The 24,051-nt window shown below is 41.6% G+C and overlaps 1 protein-coding gene across 1 annotated transcript in view; it reads right to left on the bottom strand.

The window, feature by feature from the left end:
* Positions 1 to 24,051, bottom strand: part of CPNE4 (copine 4) — a 647,214-nt gene that overhangs the window by 46,447 nt on the left and 576,716 nt on the right. Inside the window, exon 8 of the mRNA XM_055413723.2 lies at positions 7,582 to 7,680. Within this exon, the coding sequence (XP_055269698.1) occupies positions 7,582 to 7,680 (99 nt within the window). The remainder of the gene's footprint in view (positions 1 to 7,581; positions 7,681 to 24,051) is intronic.

Genomic DNA, 24,051 nt, shown 5'->3' with positions numbered 1-24,051 from the left:
TGATGTTGAATGGTTTGCTTGAAAAAAACCCAGAGATCATTCTGTTGTTTTTGAGAGTGCACCCAAGTACTGCATTTTAGACTCTCTTATTGGGCTTCCATGGTAGCTCAGTTGGTAAAGAATCTGCCTGCAGTGCAGGAGACCCTGATTTGATTCCTGGGTTGGGAAGATCACCTGGAGAAGGGATAGGCTACCCACTCCAGTATTCTTGGGCTTCCCTGGTGGCTCAGATGGTAAAGAATCTTCCTGCAATATGGGAGATCTGGGTTTGATCCCTGGGTTGGGAAGATCCCCTGGAGGAGGTCATGACAACCCACTCCCGGATTCTTGCCTGGAGAATCCCCATGGACAGCGGAGCCTGGCAGACTGCAGTCCATGGGGGTCACAAAAAGTCAGACATGACTGACCAACTAAGCACACAGTACATTGACTGTGAGGGCTACTCCATTTCTTCTAAAGGATTGTTGCCCACAGTAGGTGATATAATGGTCATGTGAATTAAACTCACCCATTCCCATCCACTTTTGTTCATTTAGTTCTAAGATGTCAGTGTTCAGTCTTGCCGTCTCCTGCTTGACCACATCCAATTCACGGACCTAACATTCCAGGTGCCTATGCAGCATTATTCTTTACTGCATTGGATTTTACTTTAACCTAGTGGAGACACATCCACAACTGAGTGTTGTTTCTGCTTTTCCCAGCCTCTTCATTCTTTCTGGAGCTATATCTCCACTCTTCCTCATAGCATACCTACTGACCTGGGCAAGGGTATCATCTTCAGATGTCATATATTTTTGCCTTTTCATACTATTCATGGGTTTCTCAAGGCAAGAACACTAATGTGATTTGCCATTCCCTTCTCCAGTGAACCACATTTTATCAGAATTCTCCACTATGACCTGTCCATCTTGGGTGGCCCTGGATGGCCTGGCTCATAGCTTCATTGAGTTACACAAAGCTGTGATCCATGTGATTGTTTGGGTTAGCTTTCTGTGATTTTTGTTTTCATTCCAAAGGCAGTGGTATTATAGTTCTTGCTTATTCTGTCTGCCTTCTGATGGATGAGGATAAGAGGCAAGCTTCCTGATGGAGAGATTGACTGTGGGGAAAACTGGGTCTTACTCTGGTAGAGGAGACAAATAGATTCAAGGGATTAGATATGGGAGACAGAGTGCCTGAAGAACTATGGAAAAGCATTTCATAACATTGTACAGGAGGTGGTGACCAAAACCATCTCAAAGAAAAAGAAATGCCACAAAGGCAAAATGGGTGTCTGAGGAGGCCTTATAAATAGCTGAGAAAAGAAGAGAAATGAAAGGGAAAGATATACCCAACTGAATGCATAGTTCTAGAGAATAGCAGGGAGACATTAGACAACTTCTTAAGTGAATAATGCAAAGAAACAGAGGAAAATAATAGAATGATAAAGACTAGTGATCTCTTCAAGCAAATTGAAGATATCAAGGGAATATTTCTTGCAAGGATGGGGCATAATAAAGGACAGAAATGGCAAGGAACTAACAGAAACAGGAGAGATTAAAAGAGGTGGCAAGAATACACAGAAGAACTATACAAAAAAGGCCTGAATGACCTGGATAACCACAGTAGTGTGGAAACTCACCTGGACCAGGCATCCTGTAGTGTGAAGTCAAGTAGGCCTTAGGAAGCATTACTACAAACAAAGCTAGTGGAGGTGATGGAATTCCAGTTGAGTTATTTAAAATCCTAAAAATATGATGCTGCTAAAGTACTGCACTCATTATGAAAGTAAATTTAGAAAACTCAGCAATGGCCACAGGGCTGGAAAAATTCAGTTTTCATTCCAATCCTAAAGAAAGCAATGCCAAAGAATGTTCAAACTACTGTATCAGTTCAGTTCAGTTCAGTTCAGTCGCTCAGTCGTGTCCGACTCTCCGCGACCCCATGAATCACAGCACGCCAGGCCTCCCTGTCCATCACCAACTCCCGGAGTACACTCAAACTCATGTCCACAGAGTCGGTGATGCCATCCAGCCATCTCATTCTCCGTCGTCCCCTTCTCCTCCTGCCCCCAACCTTTCCCAGCATCAGAGTCTTTTCCAGTGAGTCAACTCGTCGCATGAGGTAGCCAAAGTATTGCAGTTTCAGCTTTAGCATCAGTCCCTCCAATGAACATCCAGGATTGATCTCCTTTAGAATGGACTGGTTGGATCTCCTTGCAGTATAAGGGACTCTCAAGAGTCTTCTCCAACACCACAGTTCAAAAGCATTGATTCTTTGACGATCAGCCTTCTTCACAGTCCAACTCTCACATCCATACATGACCACGGGAAAAACCATTGCCTTGACTTGTGCTCATCTCACACCCTCAAGGTAATGCTCAAAATCCTTCAAGCTAGGCTTCAACACTACATGAACTGAGAACTTCCAGATATACAAGCTGGATTTAGAAAAGGCAAAGGAACCAGAGATCAAATTGCTGGATCATAGAAAAAGGGAATTACAGAAAAAATCTACTTCTGCCTCATTGACTAGGTGAAAGCTTTTGTGTGGATCACAACAAATTGTGGAAAATTCTTCAAGAAATGGAAATACGACACCACCTTTACCTGCCTCCTGAGAAACTGGAGGTCAAGAAGTAATAGTTCAAACTGGACATGGAACAATGTACTGGGGTCCAGATTGGGAAAGGAGTATGTCAAGGCTGTATATTGTCACTCTGCTTATTTAACTTATATACAGAGTACCTCATGCAAAAATGCTGGGTTAGATGAAGCACAAGCTGGAATCAAGATTCCCAGGAGAAATATCAACAACCTCAGATATGCAGATGATACCACTCTAATGGCAGAGAGCAAAGAGGAATTAAAGGGCCTCTTGATGAGAGTGAAAGAGGAGAGTGAAAAGCTGAAAACTCAACATTGAAAAGACTAATTCATGGCATCCAGTCATCACTTCATGGCTAATAGAAGGGGAAAAGTGTAGAACCATTGGCAGATTTCCTTTTCCTAGGCTCCAAAATCAGTGCATACCATGACTGCAGCCATGAAATTAAATGATGCTTGCTCCTTGGGAGAAAAGATATGACAAACCTAGTTCAGTTCAGTTCAGTTGCTCAGTCATGTCCGACTCTTTGCAACCCCATGGACTGCCACATGCCAGGCTTCCCTATCCATTACCAACTCCCGGAGCCTACTCAAACTCATGTCCATTGAGTCGATGATGCCATCCAACTATCTCATCCTCTGCTGTCCCCTTCTCCTCCTGTCTTCAATCTTTTCCAATGAGTCAGTTCTTCACATCAGGTGGCCAAAGTATTGGAGATTCAGCTGCAGCATCAGTCCTTCCAATGAATATTCAGAACTGATTTCCTTTAAGACTGACTTGGATCTCATTGCAGTCCAAGGGACTCTCAAGAGTCTTCTCCAACACCACAGTTCAAACCTAGACAGCATATTAAAAAAGGAGAGACATCACCTTGCCAACAAGGGTCCACATAGTCAAAGCTATGGTTTTTCCAGTAGTCACGTACAGATGTGAGAGTTGGACCATAGAGAAGGGGCTGAGTGTTGAAGAACTGATGCTTTCAAATTATGGTGTTGGAAAAGACTTCTGAGAGTTCCTTGGGCAGCAAGGAGATCAAACCAGTCAATCCTGAGGGAAATCAACCCTGAATATTCATTTGAAGGGCTTATACTGAAGCTAAATCACCTGATGCAGAGAGTCAACTCATTGGAAAACACTCTGATAGTGGGACAGATTGAGGTCTGGAGGAAAAGGGAATGACAGAAGATGAGATGGTTTGATGGCATCACTGACTAAATGGACATGAGTTTGAGCAAACTCAGGGAGATAGTGAAAGACTGGGAAACCTGGAATGCTGCAGTCCATGGGGCTACAGAGATTTGGACACATCTTAATGCCTGAACAAGAACATATGATCCATTTCCTCAGAGGCACTTAAAGACTCTTTCTTGTTTGTTTTAAAGCATCAGACTTCAGTATGCTTCAACTGTGATGTAGGCTAAATCTTACTTTTAATATGTTCCAAGCCTTCTAAAGATATAATATTTCCCATGTTTATTGATTTGTTCATTTCTCTTTGGAAAGGAGAACAAGGCAAAACTTGGTAAAACTCTTTAAAACTCCAGAGGGTGATGTGGATAACTGTCATTAATTTATTAACTCAAAGGGGCCTTATCTTGTGTATTCAAAGAACCAACAACATCTCTGGATAAGTTCCTAGTTATTTGGGGAGTCGCTTTATTTATAGCTTACTGTTGGTTTTAATTATAGTCCTGAAACTCAGAAAGTCTGCTCATGGGTGAAGGCCTCTATCTGACAAATTTCTTGCAATGCTGGGTGTACAACAGTATATAGAGTGGGTTGTGGAAGCTATGCAGAGAACTGCACTTGACTTCTCAGGCCACAGAAAGGTATTGAACAAATGGTCTGATTCTGATTAAGCCTCTGATCCTAAAGGATATTAATTTATGTCCATCCAGTCTCACTATATCTTGACTTATATCTGAAAGGAGAGACTTGAACAATGAGTTGGGACATTTTCCCTAAGCAGTAATTCTGAGCAGACCAGGCACAGAGTCTTATCTCTTACAGAGAAGGTCTTTGTTTGCTATCACTCTTTTCTGGTCTATGGGTCTAGTGGTCCCAGAGTAAGGATGGCAGGTATCTTGGTTTGAGTTCTTCCAGAAGCTAATGCTGAAGCAAAGATTTAAGTTCAAGTAGCTGAGCTATTTCAAATCCTAAAAGATGATGCTGTTAAAGTATTGTACTCAATATGCCAGCAAATTTGGAAAAACTCAACAGTGTCTATAGGACTGGAAAAGGCCAGCTTTCATTCCAATCCCAAAGAAGGGCAATGCTAAAGAATGTTCAAACTACCATAAAATTGTGCTGATTTCACATGCTAACAAAGTTATGCTCAAAATTCTTCAAGCTAGGCTTAAGCAGTATGTGAACTGATAATTTCCAGATATACAATCTGGGTTTTGAAGAAGCAGAGGAACCAGAGATCAAATTGCCAACATTCACTGGATCATGGGGAAAGCAAGGGAGTTCCAGAAAAACAGCTACTTCTGTTTCATTGACTGTGCTAAAGCCTTTGACTGTGTGAATCACAAAAAACTGTGGAAGTTCTTTAATAGATAGGAGAACCAGACCACCTTACCTGTCTCCTGAGAAATCTGTGTGTGGATCAAGAAGCACAGTTTGAATTGGACTTGGAACAATGGACTGGTTCAAAACTGGGAAGGGAGTATGACAAGGCTGTATATTGTCACCCTGCTTATTTCACTTAGATGCAGAGTACATCATATGAAATGCTGGGCTAGATGAATTACACGCTGTAATCAAGATTTCCAGGAGAAATATCAACAACCTAAGATATGCAGATGATACCACTCTAGTGACCAAAAGTGAAGAGGAACTAAAGAGCCTCTTGATGAAGGTGAAAGAGGAGAGTGAAAAACTGGTTTAGAACTCAACATTCAAAAAATGAAGATCATGGCATCTGGTCTCATCACTTCATGGCAAATAGAAGGAGGAAATGTAGAGACAGTAACAGATTTTATTTTCTTGACCTCCAAAATCACTGTGGATGTTGACTGTACCCATGAAATTAAAAGACGCTTGCTCTTTGTAAGGAAAGTTACAACAAACCTAGACTGGATATTAAAAAGCAGAAACATCACTTTGCCAACAAAGGTCAATAAGGTCAAAACTACGGTTTATCCAGTAGTCGTAAGTGGACCACTGTAAGTGGTCCAGTGAGAGCTGGACCATAAAGAATGGGTTGAACCCCGAAGAATAGATGCTTTTGATTTGTGGTACTGGAGAAGACTCTTGAGAGTTTCTTGGACCACGAGGAGATCAAACTAGTCAATCTTGAAGGAAATCAACCCTGAATATTCATTGGAAAGACTGGTGCTGAAGCTGAAGCTTCAGTACTTTGGCCATCTGATATGAAGAGCTGACTCACTGGAAAAGACCTGATGCTGGGAAAGATTGAAGACAAAAGGAGAACGTGGTAGCAGAAGATGAGATGGTTAGATAGCATCACCAACTCAATAGACATGAATTTGAGCAAACTCCAGGAGATAGTGGAAGAGAGAGGAGCCTGGTGTGCTGCAGTCCACGGGGTCACAAAGAGTCACACATGACTTAGCAACTGCACAGCAACAACAAGAACAACAATTCATCTAGTAGCTGTTTCCAGGAAACAGCAGTAGAAGAGTGGGGAACTGGGGGAGGGAGGCAGCCAGAAAGGGGTGTGTGATCAAGTCAGTGACTCCATTGCCAGCCAGGGCCACTCCCTGTTGGTGAGCTGTGGGCGGCTGCTCAGAGCACACCTCAGAGTTTTGCCACCTGAAGGGCGATAGAGATGGGGTGTTATATCCTGCTTAACACGAGCTATTTTTTGAGGGCATCTGTCTGAAATATGTACATCTTCCCTGACACATTTAGCCTGTTGTTGGCAGGTGCAGAGCAGGATTCAGCAGCCAGAAAAAGCTCTCAAGCAAAGAGATCCAGGTTCTGCAGCTGAAGTTGGGCAGGTGAACCCTGAACAGGTCAGAGCAGAAGTTACATGGTCAGGGTCCAGACGACAGCAACTGAATAATAGATGCATGTATGTATCTATCAAAGTACAGGTGCCTGAAAGATACACAGAGAAGGGGCAGGCTTCTACATGATTCAATGAAATCCCTATGTGCCCCTGTGGTGTGTGGTAGTGGTCAGATTTATGTCTTGGTATCAAGAGTGTAAGAATGAAATGGTGAAACTAGATGAAAATCTGGTGCCCAAAATTCAAACTTGAAGGAATCAATTTGTCCAAAGCATTAAATGTGTAATTAATGCTATCAGGTTATGGAAATGTAGAGCTGGAAAGAGTACTGCTACTAGATAATAACAATAGTACATATTTTGTAAGTGCCAGACACCCTGCCAAGTGCAAATCATGAATTCTCTCGTTTAGTCTTCACAGGAAGGTACCATTAATTTTTTTTAAGTGAGAAAGCTGAGGCACAGAGAGACTAAGTCACTTGTTCAGGGCTACACAGCTAAAGAAAATTTGAACCATCCTTATTTGACTTCTTCACTTTGTCAGTGGAGGAATGGTATCACACTGGGCAGGGTCCTGTCCAAAGTCACACTAATTTCTGTAGGCTGGGTTGGCACTAGAACCTGGGTTTTGGATCCCTCCATGCTCCCTCCAGAGAAGGCAATGGCAACCCACTCCAGTACTCTTGCCTGGAAAATCCCATGGACGGGGGAGCCTGGTAGGCTGCAGTCCATGGGGTCGCAACTTCACTTTCACTTTTCACTTGCATACATTGGAGAAGGAAATGGCAACCCCCTCTAGTGTTCTTGCCTGGAGAATCCCAGGGATGGGGGAGACTGGTGGGCTGCTGTCTATGGGGTCGCACAGAGTTGGACACGACTTAAGCGACTTAGCAGTGTGCTCCCTCCTGGCCTCATTTAATTATACACTAATATTTCACCTGTAGATGCTCTGTCTGGGTGCTAACGAGGCATCGTGACAGGCGAGTCTTGGAGAAATACCACAGGGTGCTCACCACGTACCTGTTTGCCTTCCATTGCTCCTCTCATCTCCTTGAATGTTGAAGTGAATTCTCCAATGAAGTCATGTTTGCCATTGGAGTCCCAGTCCCATACTATGCACTGTAACAGAAAAGAAGTAATTTTTTTTTTTTTTTTAATTTAAGAATGTGTCCACAGCAGCTGAAGGCAATGAAAAGTTTCTGGGTCAAAAGTCTAGGATTGCAGCCTGTGGGATGAGGTATGCCTTTGGCTTCCACTGGCTTTACTTAGCATTTTTGCCATGATCGCCAAGAAGCCCTGTTCTGCAACAGTGACTAATAATTTGCCCATTTTTCAGATAAGGCCAGTAAGACCAAAAGGAGATAAATGACTTGCCAGAGGTACCACGCAGTGAATGAAAAGTCTGGGATTTGAAGGTAGGTATCCTGACTCCAACTCTAATGTTTTTCCAATGCAAAGCCTCTGTGGTTTGCAGATGGAACCAGGTGCCTGAGTTCATGCGTAGCTTCCACAGTGGCAGCAATGATTTGATCATATGAATCACATTTTCTTTTTCTTTTTTTTTCTGAAGGCAAAAGAGCGATGCTAACCAAAATGAGTAAGAGAGCCAAAAAGTGAGATCATTAATTATTCCCGAGTAAAGAATGGGTGAAAAACAGAGAGGTGAGTTACATTGTTAAAACGCAGGCATCCATCACAGTTAAGACAAGACCTTCCAACAAGCGGGCTCCATCTAACAGTGCTAATGCTACCTTCCGGGCTCCCAAGTAACACTTTGCAGAGTAATGCATGTTAAATCAGTAGCCACCCCTCTGCTTGGTCACATTCTCTTAGATAAAGAGGGAGTCCCCATATTTTCTAGTGTGGAGGTTGGACTAGGGTCTCAAGCACTTCAACTATCACTTCTACATCTTAAACCAGGGATTTGCAATCAGGAACCCCAGACCTCAGATAAGCTCAAGGGAGTAAATGAGACATTTACCTCAGAGGTTTTCCCTGGAATATTAGGGGCATGGGGCATCCTGGCTTTTTCGTGGGATGAAGAACATGCTGGTCAGTCCTTCCTGGCAAATTTGGTGTCCAAATCTATTTTCTGACCCTGTGGGATACTGCACAGACCTAAAATGAAATACTGCCCCAAACAAAACATAAATCTCCCCCTAAACTTATTCCTGGGCTTCCCTTGTGGATCAGCTGATAAAGAATCTGTGTACAATGCAGAAGACTTGGATTCAACCCCTGGGTTGGGAAGATCTCCTGGAGAAAGGAAAGGCTACCCACTCCAGTGTTCTGGCCTGGAGAATTCCATGCACTGTATAGCCCTTGAGGTCTCAAAGAGTTGGACACGACTGAGTGACTTTTACTTTCTTTCTTTTCTTTCAAACGTATTCCTACTCATTTATTTTCTGTCCCAGTGGATTCACCCACATCCGTCGAGTGGGCAACATCACTCAGGAGGCACACTGTGAACAGCACACTGCCAACACTTGCCCACTGATCGTAGCTGCTTACCACAGGGGTTTCTCTCTCTCTTCGTCAGTTCCTGCCCACTGACCCTGGCACTCACACAGTCATTACCCCAAGCCAGAAGCAAAGGAAAGCTTGTATAACTTGGACACAGAAAGAGAAGGAAGTGTGTTCCTGGGGTTCTTTCTTTTAGGCTCTTAACTTTGCCCAGTAGTGAACTCAGCCCTGGGACACCTGAGTCTGATGGTCAGATACCCAGTCTTCTGTCTTGAGGAGAAGCAGATAAAAATGCAAAGGGGTCAAAACCAATAAGTGAAGAGAAGAGAAAGCAGACTATTCTACACTCCCTTGTGTCTTACTGTGTTTCCTTTTAACTATTCCCTAGAATATAGGAAAAGCAGGAGAGTAGGACTGACATACGTATACACTGCTGCTGCTAAGTCACTTCAGTCATGTCCGACTCTGTGTGACCCCATAGATGGAAGCCCACCAGGCTCCCCTGTCCCTGGGATTCTCCAGGCAAGAACACTGGAGTGGGTTCCCATTTCCTTCTCCAATGTGTGAAAGTGAAAAGTGAAAGTGAAGTCGCTCAGTCGTGTCCGACCCCTAGCGACCCCATGGACTGCAGCCCACCAGGCTCCTCCATCCATGGGATTTTCCAGGCAAGAATACTGGAGTGGCTTGCCATTGCCTTCTCCGATGTATACACTACCATATATAAAATAGCTAGCTAATGGGAAGTTGCTGTATATATAGTACAGGGACCTCAGCTTTGTGTTCTGTGATGACCTAGATATGTGGAATAGGGAGGGCAGAGGTCCAAGAGGGTGGGGATATATGTATACTTTTGGCTGATTACACTTGTTGTACAGCAGAAACTAACACATCATTGTAAAGCAATTATACTCCAATTGAAAAAAGAATATAGGCAAAGTAAGAGGGAATGTATATAGTATTTTGGTTTGTCACTGAATCTGAAGCAAAACTATCACTTCTTTTCTTAGGTTTCCCATCATGCTTCCATTAGCTACTGCCCTTCTTCCACCTGCTGCCATAACGTTCAAGATGTTTGCTCTCTTTAGGGGTAGAACACCCCTGGGGTGGAGGATGAGTCAGGCCCAACAGGGCTCCAGGCCCCGCATTCTTGGGCAGGCACAACTGCTTACATAGGCTCTGCTTCTTCAATCAGTGTCATTTCTCATCATGGCAGTTGCAGAATTCTGTTTTGACCTTTTTAAGAAGGGATCCCAGAGGAAGGAAGACACAGTGAGGCATAAACATAAAAACACTATTTTCCTCTCTCTCCCTGCCATGAAGCTGGCTTATATGACAGCTCTGATGCAATTGACAGAGGAATGCATCTTGGTGAAGAGTAAACAGATCAACTGCTCCGCAGAAAAGTTGAGACAGAGGCAGGGTTCTTGGTGTAAAACAATAAGGAAGCCTTGACAGACTGGTGAGAGAGCAGCAGCTCAAAACCATCTACAAGCCAGGAGGCCTTCTCAAGTTCCTAAGCTCACAGTGGAGTTTATCATCTTAAAATGTCTAAGTTTGATAGATGGTCTTATTAATGCCCTTGTTTAAAGAGAAGGAAATTAATGAAAGAGAAGGGAAGTGACTCCTACAAGTTCATCCAGTACAGGATGGAGATGAAGTCCAGGTTTCCTACCTACCTAATTTCCACCCGATCACAAAACATCAAATTACAATAATTACAACACATATAGTGCCCACTATGTGCCAGAAACTGTGCTGAATACTTTACCCATATTCACGAATTACCCAGAACAATTTATCATTATGCCTATTTTACAGATGAGGAAACCAAAGCACAGATAAGTGAAGTAAGTTTTCTAAAACTACACAGCTAACAAGAGGTGATCTTTGAATGAAAAGAAGTTAAACTTCAGAGTTTGCTCTAACTGATCATTCATATGAACCCAACCAATGTGTTTTTATGGTCTCTAATCCTGTAAAATAATCTTCAAGTGACAATATCATTTTTATCATTTACAGATATCAGTCACAGGGTTCAGTTCAGTTCAGTTCAGTCGCTCAGTCATGTCTGACTCTTTGTGACCCTATGGACTGCAGCACGCCAGCCTTCGCTGTCTGTCACTAACTCCCAAAGCTTGCTCCAACTCACATGCATCAAGTTGGTGATGCCATCCAACCATCTCATTCTCTGTTGTCCCTTTCTCCTCCTGCGAGCAATCTTTCCCAGCATCAGGGTCTTTTCAAGGAGTCAGTTCTTTGCATCAGTGGGCAAGGTATTGGAGTTTCAGCTTCAGCATCAGTCCTTCCAAAGAATATTCAGGACTGATTTCCTTTAGTATGGACTGGTTGAATCTCCTTGCAGTCCAAGGGACTCTCAAGAGTTTTTTCTAACACCACAGTTCAAAAGCATCAATTCTTCAGTGCTCATCTTTCTTTATAGTCCAACTCTCACATCCATACATGACTACTGGAAAAACCATAGCTTTAACTAGATGGACCTTTGTTGGCAAAGTAATGTTTCCACTTTTTAATATGTTGACCAGGTTGGCCATAGCTTTTCTTTCAAGGAGCTAGTGCCTTTTAATTTCATGGCTCCAGTCACCATCCTCAGTCATTTTGGAGCCTTCAAAAATAAAATCTCTCACTGTTTCCATGGGTTCCCCATCTATTTGCCATGAAGTGATGGGACTGGATGCCATGATCTTAGTTTTTTGAATGCTGAGTTTTAAGTCAGCGTTTCCACTCTGCTCTTTCACTTTCATCAATAGGCTCTTTAGTTCCTCTTCACTTTCTGCCATAGGGTGGTGTCATCTGCGTATCTGAGGTTATTAGTATTTCTCCCCACAATCTTGAGTCCAGCTTGTGCTTCCTCCAGCCCAGCATTTCTCATGATGTACTCTGCATATAAGTTAAATAAGCAGGGTGACAATATACAGCCTTGATGTACTCCTTTCCCAATTTGGAACTAGTCTGTTTTTCCACGTCTGGTTCTAACTGTTGCTTCTTGACCTGCATACAGATTTCTCAGAAGGCACATAAGGTGGTCTGATATTCCCATCTCTTGAAGAATTTTCCACAGTTTTTTGTGATCTACACAGTCAAAGGCTCTGATGTAAACAATAAAACAAAAGTATTTGTTTTTTGGTATTCTCTTGCTTTTATGATGATACAATGAATCATCAAAGGCAATTTGACCTCTGATTCCTCTGCCTTTTCTAAATCCAGCTTGAACATCTGGAAGTTCACAGTTAACGTACTATTGAAGCCTAGCTTGGAGAATTTTGAGCATTACTTTGCTAGCCTGTGAGATAAGTGCAATTGTGCAGTAGTTTGAACATTCTTCAGCATTGCCTTTCTTGAGATTGGAATGAAAACTGACCTTTTCCAGGCCTGTGGCTACTGCTGAGTTTTCCAAATTTGCTGACATATTAAATGCAGCACTTTACCAGCATCTTTTAGGATTTGAAATAACTCAACTGGAATTCCATCACCTCCACTAGCTTTTTTTGTAGTGATGTTGCCTAAGGTCCACTTGACTTTGCATTCCAGGATGTCTGGCTCTAGGTGAGTGACCACACCATCGTGGTTTTCTGGGTCATGATCTTTTTTGTATAGTTCTTCTGTGTATTCTTGCCACCTCTTCTTAATATCTTCTGCTTCTGTTAGGTCAATACCATTTCTGTCCTTTATTGTGCCCATCTTTGCATGAAATATTCCCTTTGTATCTCTAATTTTTTTGAAGAGATTTCTAGTCTTTCCCAGTCTTTGTTTTCCTCTATTTCTTTGCATTGATCACTGAGGAAGGTTTTCTTATCTCTCCTTGCTATTCTTTGGAACTCTGCATTCAAATGGGTATATCTTTCCTTCTCTTCTTTGCCTTTAGCTTCTCTTCTTTTCTCAGCTATTTGTAAGGCCTCTTCAGACAACCGTTTTGGCTTTCTGCATTTCTTTTTCTTGGGGATGGTGTTGATTACTGCCTCCTGTACAATGTCATGAACCTCCATCCATAGTTCTTCAGGCACTCTGTCTATCAGATATAATTCCTTGAATCTATTTCTCACTTCTACTGTATAATCGTAAGGGATTTGATTTACATCATATCTGAATGATCTATTGGTTTTCCCTACTTCCTTCAATTTAAGTCTGAATTTTACAATAAGGAGTTCATGATCTGAGCCACAGTCAGCTCCTGGTCTTGTTTTGCTGACTTTATAGAGCTTCTCCATCTTTGACTGCAAAGAATATAATCAAACTGATTTCAGTATTGACCATATGGTGAGGTCCTTGTGTAGAGTCTTCTCTTGTGTTGTTGGAAGAGGGTGTTGCTATGACCAGTGTGTTCTCTTGGCAAAACTCGGTTAGGTTTTGCCCTGCTTCATTTTTTGTTCCAAGACCCAATTTGCCTTTTACTCTAGGTATCTCTTGACTTCCTACTTTTGCATTCCAGTCCTTTATGATGAAATGGACATCTTTTGGGGGTGTTAATACTAGAAGGTCTTGTAGGTCTTCATAGAACTGTCAGCATTACTGATGGGTATAGACTTGGATTACTGTGGTGTTGAATGACTTGCCTTGGAAATGAACAGAGATCATTCTGTTCCTATTGGGAGAGCTTCCCTTTGGGAGAGACTAACTGTAGGGAAAAGAGTCTTGTTCTGCCGGGCAGGGCCATGCTCAGTAAATCTTTAATCCAATTTTCTGTTGATGGTGGGGCTGTGTTCCCTCCCTGTTGTTTGACCTGAGACCAATCTATGGTGGAATTAATGAAGATAATGGCGACCTCCTTCAAAAGATCCCATGCACACTCTGCCACATTCAGTGCTCCAACCCTGCAGCAGACCACCACTGACCCACGCCAGAGACTCCTGGACACTCATAGGCAAGTCTGGCTCAATCTCTTGTAGGGTCACTGCTCCTTCCTCCTGGGTCCTGGTGTGCACAAGGTTTTCTTTGTGGCCTCCAAGAGTCTGTTTCCCCAGTCCTGTATAAGTTCTGTAATCAAATCCCACTGACCTCCAAAGTCAAATTCGCTAGGGGTTCTTAGTCCCTTTGCCAGATCCCCAAGTTGGGAAATCTGTTGTGGGTCTTAGAACTTTCTTAACAGTGAGAGAATTTCTTTCATATAATTGTTCTGCAGTTTGTGGGCCATCCGCTCGGTGGCTCTATGGTGGGGTTAATGGTGACTTCCTCCAAGAGGGCTTATGCCACAGGGTGTGTGACCAGGTCTCCTGGACCTAGAGCTCTTGCTGCTGCGTCAAGCCACTGCTGACCCGTACCTCCACAGGAGACAGTCAAATGCATTTCTGCTCTGTGGGGTCTCTGGGTCCTGGTGCATGCAAGGTTTTGTTTGAGCCTTCTGAGCATCTCTGGCGCATATGGGGTTTGATTTTCAATGTGATTTCACCCCTCCTTCCATCTTGCTGGGGCTTCTCCTTTGCCCTTGGACATGTGGTATCTTTTTTTGGTGGGATCCAACATTCTCCTGTCGATGGCAGTTTAGCAGTGAGTTTTAATTCTGGAGTTCTCACAGGAGAAGATGAGTACATGTCCTTCTACTCCACCATCTTAGGCGCCACATTGGTCACAGGCTTAGAGAGATTAAAGACTTGACTAGACATATAGAAAGTGACAAAGATGAATTTTATTTCTTTTTCTTGTCCAATTGCTCTGACACGGACTTTCAGCATTATGTTGAAAAGAAGGGGGCAAGAGCGGGCATTCTTATCTCATTTCTACTCTTGGAGAAAAAGCTTTAACATGTTCACAGTTGAGTAAGATATTAGCTGTGGACTTGTCATATGCAGCATTTATTGAAGTAATTTCTAATTTTTTGACCATTTTTACCATGAAAAGTTGTTGAATTTTGTCAACACAGAATTGCTAAAGCAATCTTGAGAGAAAGAATGAGGCTGAAGATGTCTATTCCTGATTTCAAAATATATTATAAAGACATAGGAATTAAAACATCATGGTACTCCCATAAAGACATATCTGTAGGCCAATGGAACAGAACAGATAGCCCAGAAATAGCCATGTATGAATGGTCAGCTGATATTTGACAAGGTGTCATGAATACACACTGGGGAAAATGTAGTCCCTTCAACAGGTGATTTCTTGAAAATTGAATATCCCCATGCCAAAAATATGAAATTGAATCCCTACCTTACATCATACATAAAAATCAACTCAAAATGGATTGAAGGCTTAATAATGAGACTTGAAACTGTAAAACTCCTAGAAAAAAACACAGGGGAAAATATTCTTGACGTTTGCTTAGGCAAAGATTTCTTGGCTATGATAGCAAAAGCACAAGCAATAAAAGCAAAAATAGACAAGTGGGACTACATCAAACACCTACAGGAACTATAAAAATCTTCTGCATAGCAAAGGAAACCATCAATAAAGTGAAAAGTCATCCTACAGAATGGGAGAAGATATTTTCAAACTGTATATCTAATAAGGAATTAATTTCCAAAATATATAAGGAAATCCTACAACTCATTACCAAAAAATTCCCCAATAACCTGATTTAAAAATTGTCAAAGAACTTGAACACGTGTTTCTACAAAGAAGATATATAAATGGCCAAAAGGTAGATGAAAATATGCTCATAGTCATTAACTATTAGGAAATGCAAATCAAAATGACAATGAGAGACAACCTCATATCTATTAGGATAACAGTTATTTTAAAAAATGCAAAAGATAACAATTGTTGGCAAAGATATGGAAAAATTCAAGCCCTTGTAACGGTTTGTGGGAATATAAAACAATACAGAATCCATGGAAAACAGTACAGTGGTGGTTCCTTAAAAAATAAAAAAATAGAACCACTATGTGATCCAATAATCTCATTTTTGTGTATACATTCACGAACTGAAGTTAAGATCTCAAAGAGATACCTTCATTCCCATGCTAACTTGAGCAGCATTATTCATGATAGCTAAGATATGAAAACAACCCAAGTGTATGACTAAAGAAAATGTGGTATACCTGTAAACTTCAGTTCAGTTTCAGTTCAGTTGCTCAGTCGTGTCTAACTCTTTGAGACCCCATGAATCACAGCACGCCAGGCTTCCCTGTCCATCACCAACTCCCGGAGTTCACTCAAACTCATGTCCATCGAGTCAGTGATGCCATCCAGCCATCTCATTCTGTGTCGTCCCCGTCTCCTTCCACCCCCAATCCTTCCTAGCATCAGACTCTTTTCCAGTGAGTCAACTCGTCGCATCAGGTGGCCAAAGTATTGGAGTTTCAGCTTTAGCATCAGTCCTTCCAATGAACACCCAGGATTGATCTCCTTCAGAATGGACTGGTTGGATCTCCTTGCAGTACAAGGGACTCTCAAGAGTCTTCTCCAACACCACAGTTCAAAAGCATCAATTCTTCGACGATCAGCTTTCTTCACAGTCCAACTCTCACATCCATACATGACCACGGGAAAAACCATAGCCTTGACTAGACAGACCTTGGTTGGCAAAGTAATGTCTCTGCTTTTTAATATGCTATCTAGGTTGGTCATAACTTTCCTTCCAAGGAGTAAGCGGCTTTTAATTTCATGGCTGCAATCAGCATCTGCAGTGATTTTGGAGCCCAAAAAAATAAAGTCTGACACTGTTTCCACTGTTTCCCCATCTATTTCCCATGAAGTGATGGGACCAGATGCCATGATCTTTGTTTTCTGAATGTTGAGCTTCAAGCCAACCTTTTCATTCTCCTCTTTCACTTTCATCAAGAGGCTTTTGAGTTCCTCTTCACTTTCTGCCATAAGGGTGGTGTCATCTGCATATTTGAGGTTATTGATATTTCTCCCAGCAATCTTGATTCCAGCTTGTGCTCCTTCCAGCCCAGTGTTCCTCATGATATACTCTGCATAGAAGTTAAATAAGCAGGGTGACAATATACAATCTTGACGTACTCTTTTTCCTATTTGGAACCAATCTGTTGTTCCATGTCCAGTTCTGACTGTTGCTTCCTGACCTGCATACAGGTTTCTCAACAGGCAGGTCAGGTGGTCTGGTATTTCCCTCTCTTTCAGAATGTTCCACAGTTTATTGTGATCCACACAGTCAAAGGCTTTGGCATAGTCAATGAAGCAGAAATCGATGTTTTTCTGGAACTCTCTTGCTTTCTCCATGATCCAGCGGATGTTGGCAATTTGATCTCTGGTGACTCTGCCTTTTCTAAAGCCTGCTTGAACATCTGGGAGTTCACGGTTCACATATTGCTGAAGCCTGGCTTGGAGAATTTTGAGCACGACTTTACTATCATGTGAAATGAGTGCAATTGTGCAGTATTTTGATCATTCTTCGGCATTGCCTTTCTTTGGGATTGGAATGAAGACTGACCTTTTCCAGTCCTGTGGCCACTGCTGAGTTTTCCAAATTTGCTGGCATATTGAGTGCAGCACTTTCACAGCAACATCTTTCAGGATTTGAAATAGCTCAATTGGAATTCCATCACCTCCACTAGCTTTGTTCATAGTGATGCTCTCTAAGGCCCACTTGACTTCACATTCCAAGATGTCTGGTTCCAGGTGAGTGATCACGCCATCGTGATTATCTTCGTCGTGAAGATCTTTTTTGTACAGTTCTTCTGTGTATTCTTGCCACCTCTTGTTATTATCTTCTGCTTCTGTTAGGTCCATATCATTTCTGTCCTTTATAGAGCCCATCTTTGCATGAAATGTTCCCTTGATATCCCTAATTTTCTTGAAAAGATCTCTTGCTTTTACTAGTCTGTTGTTTTCCTTTATTTCTTTGCCTTGATCGCTGTGGAAGGCTTTCTTATCTCTCATTGCTATTCTTTGGAACTCTGCATTCAGATGCTTATATCTTTCCTTTTCTCCTTTGCTTTTCACTTCTCTTCTTTTCACAGCTATTTGTAAGGCCTCCTCAGACAGCCATTTTGCTTTTTTGCATTTCTTTTCCATGGGGATGGTCTTGGTCCCTGTCTCCTGTACAGTGTCATGAACCTCCGTCCATAGTTCATCAGGCACTCTATCAGATCTAGTCCCTTAAATCTATTTCTCACTTCCACTGTATAATCATAAGGGATTTGATTTAGGTCATATCTGAATGGTCTAGTGGTTTTCCCTACTTTCTTCAATTTAAGACTGAATTTGGCAATAAGGAGTTCATGATCTGAGCCACAGTCAGCTCCTGGTCTTGTTTTTGCTAACTGTAAAGAGCTTCTCCATCTTTGACTGCAAAGAATATAATCAATCTGATTTTGGTGTTGACCATCTGGTGATGTCCATGTGTAGAGTCTTCTCTTGTGTTGTTGGAAGAGAGTGTTTGCTATGACCAGTGTGTTCTCTTGGCAAAACTCTATTAGCCTTTGCCCTGCTTCATTCCGTGCTCCAAGGCCAAATTTGCCTGTTCCTCCAGGTGTTTCTTGACTTCCTACTTTTGCATTCCAGTCCCCTATAATGAAAAGGACACCTTTTTTGGGTGTTAGTTCTAAAAGGTCTTGTAGGTCTTCACAGAACCATTCAACTTTGGCTTCTTCAGCATTACTGGTTGGGGCATAGACTTGGATTACTGTAATTTGAATGGTCTGCCTTGGAAACGAACAGAAATCATTTTGTTGTTTTTAATATTGCATCCAAATACTGCAGTTCAGACTCTTTTGTTTACCATGATGGCTACTCCATTTCTTCTAAGGGATTCCTGCCCACAGTAGTAGGTATAATGGTCATCTGAGTTAAATTCACCCATTCCAGTCCATTTTAATTCACTGATTCCTAGAATGTCTATGTTCACTCTTGCTATCTCCTGTTTGACCACTTCCAATTTTCCTTGATTCATGGACCTTCCAGGTTCCTATGCAATATTGCTCTTACAGCCTTGGACCTTGCTTCTATCACCAGTCACATCCACAACTGGGTATTTGTTTTGCTTTGGCTCCATCCCTTCATTCTTTCTGGAGTTATTTCTCCACTGATCTCCAGTAGCATACTGGGCACCTACCGACCTGGGGAATTCCTCATTCAGTATCCTATCATTTTGCCTTTTGATACTGTTCATGGGGTTCTCAAGGCAGGTATACTGAAGTGGTTTGCCTTTCCCTTCTCCAGTGGACCACATTTTGTCAGACCTCTCCACCATGACCCGTCCGTCTTGGGTGGCCCCACACGGCATGGCTTAGTTTCATTGAGTTAGACAGGGCTGTGATCCATATGATCAGATCAACTAGTTTTTTGTGATTATGATTTCAGTGTGTCTGCCCTCTAATGCCTGTACAATAGAATATTATTCAGCCTTAGAGATTGACTCAAGATGGCAGAATAGAAGGATGTGCATACATCTTCTCCTGTGAAAGCACCAAAATTGCAACTTTTGAACAACTATTGACAGAAGGATGCTGGAACCCACCAAAGAAGATACCCCTTGTCCAAAAACAAAGGAAAAACTTCAGTGAGATAGTTGGAGGGGGTGCAATCATGATAAAATAAAATCCCATGCATGCTGAGTAGGTGGCCTACAAACTGCAGAACAATAATACCAAAAAATTCTCCCACTGTTGTGATTGTTCTGAGCCCCACCTCAGACTTCCCAGCCTAGCAATCTGGCAAAGGGACTAGGAATCCCCAGAGAATCTGACTTTGAAGGCCAGTGGGATTTGATTCTATACCTTTCAGAGGACCAAGGGAAACAGAGATTCCACTTTTGGGATTACAAACAAAATTGTGTGCACCAGGTCCCATGGGAAAGGAGTAGTGAACCCATAGGAGACTAAACCAGACCTATCTTCTAGTTTTGTAGAGTCTCCTGTGGAGGCATGCATCAGCAGTGGCTCACTGTGGGGATGGGGCCACTGGCAGCAGCAGCTGTGGGAGGTGCCCCTTGGCATAAGCCCTCTCAGAGGTCACCAGTAACCCTCCTGTAGACCTCAGACAAAACAACTAACAGGGAAGGAGTTCAGCCCCACCCATCAGCAGACAATCAGATTGAAGTTTTACTGAGCATGGCCCGACCCACCAGAGCAGGACCCAATTTTCCCCACCACTAGTTCCTCCCATCAGGAAGCTTACACAAGGCCTTTAGCCTCATCCCCCAAAGGACAGACAGAAGAAGCCAGAACTACAATTTTCCTTTTACCAGGAGAAAAACCACATCACAGAATGTTAATCAAAATGAAAAGGCCACAGATTATGTTCCAGATGAAGGGACAAGATAAAGCATCTGAAAAACAACTAAGTGAAGTAAAGATAGGCAACCTTCCACAAAAGAAAATCAGAATAATGATAGTGAAGATGATCCAGAATCTTGGGAAAAGAATAGAGAAGATGCAAGGAGTGTTTATCAAAGACCTAGAAGAACCAAAGAATAAACAGACAGATGAACAATACGCTGGAAGGAATCAGTAGCAGAATAACTGAGGCAGAAGAATGGATATGTTACCTGGAAGACAGAATGGTAGAAATCACTGCCACAAAACAGAATATAGAAAAAGGAATGAAAGAAAAAAGACTGTAGACAGTCTAAGAGACCTCTGGGACAACATTAAATACGTCAAGACCTGCATTATAGGGGGTCCCAGGAGGAGAAGAGAGGGAGAAAAGACCTGAGAAAATATTTGAAGAGATAATATTTGAAAACTTCCCTAACATGGGAGAGGAAATAGTCAACCAATCCCAGGAAATGCAGAGTGTCCCAGGCAGGATAAACCCAAGGAGGAATACACCAAGACACATCAAATTGCCAAAATTAAAGACAGAGATAAAATATTAAAAACAAGGGAAAAATGATAAAATAACATACAAGGGAACTCCCACAAGGTTATCAGCTGATTTCTCAATAGAAACTCTATAAGCCAGAAGGGAATAGCGTGATATACTTAAAGTGATGAAAGGGAAGAACCTACAACCAAGAATACTTTACCCAGCAAAATTCTTATTCTGATTTGACAGAGCAATCAAAGGCTTTACAGACAAGTAAAAGTTAAGGGAATTCGGCACCACCAAACTGGCTTTATCACCAATGCTAAAAGAACTTCTCTTGGAAGGAAACACAAGAGAAGGAAATGACCTACAAAAAGTAAACTCTGAACAATTAAGAAAATAGTAATAGGATCATACATACTGATAATTACCTTAAATGTAAATGGATTAAATGCACCAACCAAAATACCTAGACTGGCCAAGTGGATGAAAACATGTACATGTATTCATTTCTACTTATCACATCACTCTACTTAACCCCTAAATTGTATGTAATTATTTTATATTGTTGAAGGAAATGGCAACCCATTCCAGTATCCTTGCCTGGGAAAAACAATGGACAGAGTAGCCTGGCAGGCTGCAGTCCAGGGGATCACAGGAGTTGGACACGACTTAGCAACAAACACCGCCACCATTTTATATTGTTAGGCTAACCATGCTTCCATTATGGTTTGGATTGTAATTATCTTTTATTTTTTGTCATATTACTGATTGTGAAAACTGATAAGCATCTTTTAATATTGTGATTTTGTAACTATCATGATTGGTCAACAGAAAATAATAGATTTCTATATCAATAAAACTATCATTTAATAGAAAAACTTGTAATCACTTTTTAAAATCCAGATGCACATTAGAATTATCTTGGAATTTTTTGAAAAATGCAAGTGCCCAGGTATTTTTTTTTCCTCCAAAGCTCCAGATGTGATTCTAATGAGCATGGTGTTTTTTATAGTATCTTTAATATTAATTTCTAATATTGATATTAGCTCCTCATTTATATGCTTTCTTCTCTGCAATCACCCTCTGTGTCTTTTCAGTCTTTTAAATTTATTGAGGCTTTCAACGGCTAAGTCAAAGATCTTTCTTGGTAAATGTCACATTGCACTTGAAAATATGTGTGTTATTCTCAAATATCTTATGATATTGATTTCCAACATAATTCCACAGTAATAGAACAGATTCTGTATACTTTCAATACCTTTAAACCATGAATTTTTTGCAACTTGTTTTATGGCCCTGGATGTGTTCCAGTGTCTCCAGGTTTATAGTCTGTAAGAACTTGAGTAGAATTTGTATCCTGCTGTTGTATGAAAATTGTATAAATCTTATGTTGAGTTGGCTCATAGTGCTTTTCAGATCTACTATATCCTTCTACTTTTCTGTCTATTGATTCTATTAATTTTTGAGAGTTTGATATTGAAACTTCAGCTAAAAATCTTAATTTATCTACTTAAAAATAATTATATAGTGGAGCTATATGTAACTTTTGTCTGTATTTTCCAAGTCTCTTGTAAATGTGTTACCATAGTTTTGTAATTTAAAAATGTTTTTAAAAAGAGTATCATTCAGCCTTAAAGAAGAAAAGCTTGCCATTTGTAACATGGATGGACATTATGTTAACTGAAATAAGCCAGTTACTGATGGACGATAGTGCCTGATTCCACTTTTATGAGGCATCGTGCTGTGATTCATGGGGTCACAAAGAGTTGGACATGACTGAGGACTGAACTGAACTGAAATGAACTGATAACAGTCAAACTCATAGAAGCAGATAATACAATAGAGGCTCCTGAGGGGTGGGGGAAATTGGGTGCTGTTGTAGTATGTACAAAGCTTTAGTCACTCAAGTTAATTGGCTCTAGAGACCTGCTGTACCACACTGTGCCTATAGCTTATAATATAGTGCTGTGCACTTCAAAACTTGTTAAGAGTGTAGAACTCACGTCACATGTTTATATCACAAAACTAGCCAAAAAGACATAAAGAAACATTGGGATGTGTAGGATCTGTCTGTTACCTTGATTCTGGTGATGGTTTCACAGGTCCAAATTCATAAAATTGTATGCATTAAATATGTATAATTCTTTATATGTCAATTAAAGAATCTCAAAGTAGAGACTTTCCTCGACAACCTGGGTGGGTCTGATATAATCAGTTGAAAGCCTTAAGAAGCAGAATGAGGCTTCCCTGAGGGAGGAGAAATTTTGCCTTGGGATCATAACTTAACTTTAGTTCCACTGGAGGGTTCCAGTCTGACCTTCCTGAGGGGCTGCTCTAGGGATTTCAGACTTGTGCAGCTAGCCCCCCACAACAGCATAAGCCAGCTCCTTGCAATAAATCTGTTAATGTCTATTTTCCACTGGTTCTGTTTCTCTGGTTAACCTGGCCTATGCACCGTCCCTCACCTTCTGCCTTGATATTCAGATCTTCATGTGAGTTTTCAGTGACAATTGGTCTTCTTGCACTGATATGCCAATATCTATTGAACCCTTGATGCTTTTGAACTGTGGTGCTGGAGAAGACTCTTGAGAGTCCCTTGGACTGCAAGGAGATCCAACCAGTCCATTCTAAAGGAGATCAGTCCTGGGTGTTCATTGGAAGGACTGATGCTAAAGCTGAAACTCCAATACTTTGGCCACCTCATGCGACGAGTTGACTCACTGGAAAAGAGTCTGATGCTGGGAAGAATTGGGGGCAGGAGGAGAAGGGGACGACGGAGAATGAGATGGCTGGATGGCATCACCGACTTGATGGACATGAGTTTGAGTGAACTCCAGGAGTTGGTGATGGACAGGAAGGCCTGGCGTGCTATGATTCATGGGGTCACAAGGAGTCAGACACAACTGAGCGACTGAACTGAACTGAACTGAACTGAATTGAACTGAATTGAACCCTTAACTTTGTCCTGGGCATTGTTCTAAGCTCTGATACTTAATCTTCACAGTAACACCATTAGTGGGACACTACTATTGTCATCTCCACTTTACAGATAAGGAAGCTTAGACACACAGAGAGAAATGATCTACTGTTAGGAATATTTTGCTGTTGAAACTACAACTGGCTTTGAGATCAGAGTTCTTGGGATCTGAATGTGATTCATTTCATGGAAGGCCAGGACGAGCTAGCTATCCAAACTGTGTTTATGAAACTACATAACTGCAGCTCATCACTGCTGAGTACTTGTAGTGAAATGGAATCTATTCTTCCCTTTCTTTAAAAATTTTTACATATGTTTAACATTGTACCTGTAATTTGTCCAGGTAAAGTAGGGTTCACTGTTGACTTTCTCTAGGCTCCTTG

The sequence above is a fragment of the Moschus berezovskii genome, chromosome 1, assembly GCF_049115385.1.
Source record: "Moschus berezovskii isolate FMDL1 chromosome 1, NW_MosBer_1.0, whole genome shotgun sequence".
Lineage (NCBI taxonomy): Eukaryota > Metazoa > Chordata > Mammalia > Artiodactyla > Moschidae > Moschus > Moschus berezovskii.
The sequence above is the reverse complement of the archived record's forward strand: the minus strand, read 5'-3'. Positions and strand labels throughout refer to the sequence as shown.